Raw genomic sequence first — 6,000 nt, forward strand, 5'->3', positions numbered from 1 at the left:
TGGCAGTGGTGCAGGGATGAGCCATCCCTCCTGGTAGCCCGTGCTTCGTTTCTGAAGGTCAGCACCTGGAAGTCGTCCCCCTCATTCCCATTCCCAGGCAAGCCTCGATCCGATGCTTTGGGCAGCAATGCTATTTTTTTCCCTATTAACCAGTCAGCGATGACTGGCTCTTACTGATGATTTATGGAGAGTCTGAATAACCCAGTTCATCTAAAATATGTGGCAACTTTGCCTTGAAAGGATGGGTCTAGGTGGATGGGTCACTTGCTGTTAACTAAATGGCAATAGATCTCCACACCAGGGAAGAGGCAACAGCAACCACACAGTTATATTTCAAACACAATTAATAAGAAAACAGTGAGGTTTTTGTGCCTCCAACTTGTGTTAGGCTATAGGCACTGCAAAGAGGGACTGTAAAAGCCCAAGGAGTCCCTGCTCTTGGACTAGCTGGTGATAACGATGTGGAGTAATCAGAGATGAACTCCACTTCCACTCTCGTTTTTCAGATTATTACAAGCTGAGTAGGACTCGTGGGCAGGATGGCACCGGCAGCTGTGCGCTGCTCTGCTGTTACTCCTTTTCCCCGCAAAGTCCAGAGGCAGAATTCATTAGACACGAGCAAATTTTGCATGTAAGAGGGAAAAGCCAAATCTAGGAGGAAAATCTGAATGAGAAATGACAAGTCTGGTGCAATGAGTCTGAAAAGCCACTCGGCGCAGAAGGAATAGCCTGAAAGCAAGCCTGGTGCGAGGAGTGGGAGCGAGACGGGAGCGGGGCGGCGAAAGCGGAGCTCTGAGAGCTGAGCAGAGGGAGGGGATGATTCTGCCTCGCTCTCTGCTGCGAGAAGGCCCCAGTCACAGGCACGTACTGTAGCATTAGAGGATGCAATATGCTTTGCCACAGGACATCCATTTAAAAATATGTCTGAGCATCCCACTTCCAAACGGAGTTTTCGGCTCAGCCTTTTCCACCAACTGCTGACAACACATTTCCCTGTAAATCGCTCGGGTTTCGGGGTGGATGGTGGTGTCTAACAACCGTAGTGAAAGGAGACGGTGGGGATGGCTCTGTGCCTTTGTGGGGAGGGGGATGCACTGCACACGTGTAATTTTCGATGGTTCGCTGGGAATTGCTGAATCGCTGCAGCTTTTCCTTTCCGATACGTGCAGGCGATTTAACAGACGCATTTCAGGAGGAGTGGGGGCACCTGCGAGGCTTCGGCTTTCCTCTGTTTGCTCTCACACCGCGGCGTTTCCTTGCCTGCAGGCGAGGGGCTCTGCTGCCTGCGCTGCCAGCGTGAATTCTCACCGAGAAAGTTTCTGCTGCCTGTTCCGGGCTGGGAACACAAGCAGCGCCTGTTGCAGGCAGGGAGAGGAGGCAGGGAGTACTCCATGCATCACGTTTTAGCTGCCGTGGGTGATGAGCCTACTCATCACAGCCGCGTGGGTAATTCATGAGCAGAGAGGAGGGCTGAGCTAATTGGGGGCGTTTTTCACCCGGAATAGTCTCCACAGCAGCGATGGGTGGGCGGGAGGTGCCCGGTTCCCGCTGACGCCGCTCTCCCCTCTCTCCGCACAGGGGGGTTTGCGGAGCTGCTGCTGGTGCTGCTGGGGCTGAAGGTGCCCTCTGCCCTGGGCTGCCCCACCGACTGCGTGTGCTACCCCTCGCCCATGACCGTCAGCTGCCAGGCTCACAACTTCGTCACCATCCCCGAGGGCATCCCCGAGGACAGCGAGAGGATCTTCCTCCAAAACAACCAGATCACCTTGCTGCTGCGGGGCCACTTCAGCCCTTCCATGGTCACCCTCTGGATCTACTCCAACAACATCACCTTCATCGACCCCAACACCTTCGACGGGTTCATCAACCTGGAAGAGCTGGACCTGGGGGACAACCGCTACTTAAGGGCTTTAGCTGCAGACACTTTCCAAGGGCTGGTGAAACTCCACGCCTTGTATCTGTACAAGTGCGGGCTGAGCTCCCTCCCCAGCGGGATTTTCGGTGGCCTCCACAACCTGCAATACCTTTACCTGCAAGACAACCACATCGAGTTTCTTCAGGATGATATTTTTGTTGACTTGGTTAACCTCAGCCATCTTTTTCTCCATGGAAACAAGCTCTGGAGCCTCCATCAGAACACATTCAGGGGACTAATAAACCTGGATCGGCTGCTCATCCATCAAAATCAGCTGCAGTGGATTCATAGGCAGGCTTTTCATGACCTCCGAAGATTGACCACCCTTTTCCTGTTCAATAACAGCCTCTCGGAGCTGCAGGGGGACTGCCTGGCCCACCTGGGAGCCCTGGAGTTTCTCAGGCTGAATGGGAACCCATGGAGCTGCGACTGCAAAGCCCGTTCCCTCTGGGAATGGCTGCACAGGTTCAGAGGCTCCAGCTCCAGCGTCATCTGCGAGTCCCCCGAGCAGATGCACGGCAAGGACCTCAAGGTGCTAAGAGCAGAAGACTTTAGGAACTGTTCAGGGTCCGAGTCGCTCCACCAGATGAAAACACACACCTTCTCTACGGCGGACAGAGGAGCCCCCAAATCCCACCACCCTCACCACTCCTCCAAGGAGAAGGGGAAGGAGCGAGGGGCTGAGAACAGTTTGCACAGCAGCCAGCCCGCCGGCCCCCCCGGCTCCCGGCCGGGCTACCGCAAACCCGGCAAGAACTGCACCAGCCACAAAAGCCGAAACCGAACCTCCAAACCGGTGTCCTTGGGGCCGCGCAAAAACGGGCAGGAGGTGCCAGACTATGTGCCTGATTATCAGCACAAATACAGCTTTGGGGCCATGCCCACGCTGTCCCCCAGGCGCAAGGGTAAGTGCACCCGGCGGACGCCCATCCGCCCGCCCAGCGGGGTCCAGCAGGCTGCCGGCTGCCCGGGGCTCAGGGCGTCGCTCCTGGTTTTTATGGTGGTGTTGGCGGCCGTCATCCGCTGAGCCCCCCTCCCCTGGCCGCGGACGGAGCGGAGCTGTACTGCCACCAATCTACAAAGGACCAGAGTTTCTTTTCTTCTTGTTTTTTTGTACGTGGCTCAGCGCTGGCCTGGCGAAGGGAAGAACGTTGTCTCGGCTTCTGAGGGTTGTCTCCGTGCCCGGCCGGACTGTGCCGAGCGCAGCGGGAGCAGATTAAAAGGCATTATCACACCTTGTCACAAACAGCCTAACCGAGCACCTACAACAACAACAACAACAACAAAAAAGCCAACCTTCCAAAAAGCAGATAACAGGGACGGTAACCAATTGGTCGGTGACAAGACCCAGACAAATGGACTGTATCCGTGCTGTTGTGAAATCCCGTTCGTTTGAGAGCGCTCCGAACGACCCCTCCAATTACCGAAAGGAACATAATTGCTGTAAAAACCATCACCGATTAAGCCTACACTGTTTCTCTCTGAAAGTGAGTGCAAGGACACTGATACCTGATGTAATAAGGACATTTGGTTCTCCCACGTTCTAGCCCTTTTGGCTCCAAACCCAGAGGCCAAAGTTGGCTGGGAATCTCTTAGAAGACAATCTCAAACCCCTGAATATCTCAGGCATTACAGCAGAACAGGGCTTGCCTGCTGGGCTTGGAGTAGCCAACAACCAAAGGAAAGACTGATTAGAGGTGGAATTAAACAAAAAAAAACCCAACAAACCCCAAACCCCAACAAACCCCACACAAAAAGAAATGAGGTACCCGCAGGGAGTGTGTTTTTTGTAACCATGTTCACACATCTGAGAAAAAAAACCCCAACAATTGCACAGGCTCCCCTTCTTCCCCTCAATTATCCATATGTATGTCTTACAATGTTTATAAACTATATGGAAACTGTATCTTCAGAACTAAGGATTGTATTATTGAATTTATAGCAGATGAGTATATGATTTTTTTTTTTTTCCTTGAGAAAACAAACCGGCAGCAGTGCCTACAGATGCTGAAAGCCATCGGGCGGGCTCAGTACACGCAGGGGAACCACAACGGACCAACGTTCTCAGCAATTCAGAGCACTAAACTTTGGGAGGGGTTTGGGGGGTGGTTGTGTGGAATGCAGCAAAGTCCATACCCAGAGAGCCAAAATTCACCCTAATTCATAACCGGTGGTGGGGGGAGAGAGATTCATTAGCCCAAATAAATAGAGCCATAGAGCTCTGTCTCCAGAGAGCACTCCCAGGCCCCGGGGAGGAATGGGGCTGATTTTGGGGCTGGAGGCAGAGAGGGGCTTCCCAGCCGTGGCGGTGGCATGAGGACCTTTATAGCTGGACTAAGGTTTTCACTGGGGCAGCAAGGAGCAGCTCCCAGGCTGCAGACAGACCTGACAGAGTCAGGAGAGGTTTTGTTTCTTAAAAGAAACAGATTCTGGAAGAGTCAGAGAAGAGAGAATCTACAGCTTGTAGAGGACCGGCGAGAAATGCGGTGCCCGAGGTTTCTGGTCCGTGGCAGGAAAGAGAAATCCGTGGTCCAAGAGAGCTGTACAAAGGGGGATGTGTGGAGGTGGAGAAGAGGGAGCAGGGCATCCTGTTCCTCTCTTCCTGGGTTAGGCCATGTGCTAGAGGGATGTGTTTGCTGGTCGGGGGCATGGCAGAGCCGGCAGCTCCACTGATGGCAGCCCGCGGGCTCGGGGAGATGCTGCCCAGATTCTGCAGTTGGTGTGAATTCCCTGTCAGCGTGGATATGTGAGACCAAACAGACACTGAAGTTGATGAAACAAGGGAAATAAAAGTGATCTTGGACAAGAAAAGGCTTCTGTTCTTTCCGTAACCGTATCTCAGTGGTGGTATTTCGAGCCTGTAACTCAGGTGTGGGGCTGGAAATCCTGAAGAAAACAGCTGGAGCTTCCCATCAGACACACAATTAGCTCCAGGAAGGATGGGCCAGCTAGGGAAATGTGCTCTCCCAACCACTCTGGGGAAGGGGAAAGGGTATTTACACAGTGGCAGATCCCTTGGAAGTATCTGGAAATGAAAAGGGAAACTCCCACTGAAAAGAGAAGCAGAAAATTCCCCGATGCACTCGTGTTTACGAGCGGCTGGATGGTGAGAGTAGGAAGCTGGAGGGGCACGGCCTCCAGCAGGCAAGGAGGGCCAGAGGTTTGGATGCTTCTCTTGTAGATGCCTTTCTTGGGGAATAGCAAGAGTGATTCTGGGAGGAGAAAGGAAGAGGTTACTTCATCAAGCCTTCTGCCTTCCAGCTCCTACCCAAACTTTTCTGTCTACAGGGCTCTAAAGCTCCACTAAAGGGATGTCCAATGCAGCCAGAACAAATAATCTGTGATCTGAAATAGCTCCCTCATGTCCTACTCTCTATAACCAATAGCAACTGAATGAGTCTGGCACTGTCCCTTAGAAGTGGAGCATGTTGTTATGTTGGTTATTTCGTTTCATACTCTGGAAATCAAAGCTCTCTGTGGGAGAATGAAGAAGAGAAGCACTTTATTAATTTTTTTTTAAGTCTGCATGTAACTCCTGTAATATAGGAGTGAAATGTCAGCACAGGAGATGCTAATGTTTTATAAATGATTTGGGTGCAGCAGGCACGGTGGATGGTCTTTGAGATGAATTATATTAGAACAGACTACACCTGGCTCAAAACCATAATTGTATTTTTAGTATCTTTTCCTTTAACATGTAGGAAAAATAAAGGCAACTGCATGGTGTATTACAAGCCCTGTCAATCAAGTGCTCTAACTCCTAGTGATAAAGGCAACTGTTTAAAAACCAGAAGGGAGACATGGATACACTGCTAAACAGGAGATGTCTCTTGACACGGTGTTGTGGCTTAACCTGGCAGGCAGCTGAACACCACATGGCCGTGCTGGAATGGGGAAGAGGATTGGGAAAAATAAAGTGACATTCGTGGCTTGAGATAAGGCTGGTTTAATAGGACAGAAATGGGAGAAATAGCAACAATAGAATTGGAATATGCAAACCAAGTGATGAACGATGCAGTTGTTCACTGCCTGCTGATGCCCAGCCAGGCCCCCAGCAGTGGCCCTCAGTTTATACACTGACCTGT

The 6,000-nt window shown here is 51.8% G+C and overlaps 1 protein-coding gene across 1 annotated transcript in view; it reads left to right on the forward strand.

Annotated features, from left to right (window-relative positions):
* Positions 1 to 4,693, forward strand: part of RTN4RL1 (reticulon 4 receptor like 1) — a 29,576-nt gene extending 24,883 nt beyond the window's left edge. The window contains exon 2 of the mRNA XM_088066170.1: positions 1,579 to 4,693. Within this exon, the coding sequence (XP_087922296.1) occupies positions 1,579 to 2,942 (1,364 nt within the window). The 3' untranslated portion in view covers positions 2,943 to 4,693. The remainder of the gene's footprint in view (positions 1 to 1,578) is intronic.
* Positions 4,694 to 6,000: the final 1,307 nt, after the last annotated feature.

This window comes from Pseudopodoces humilis, chromosome 23 (assembly GCF_049639895.1).
Source record: "Pseudopodoces humilis isolate 2021_Gansu_Grassland_sample_001 chromosome 23, ASM4963989v1, whole genome shotgun sequence".
In the NCBI taxonomy this organism is placed as follows: domain Eukaryota; kingdom Metazoa; phylum Chordata; class Aves; order Passeriformes; family Paridae; genus Pseudopodoces; species Pseudopodoces humilis.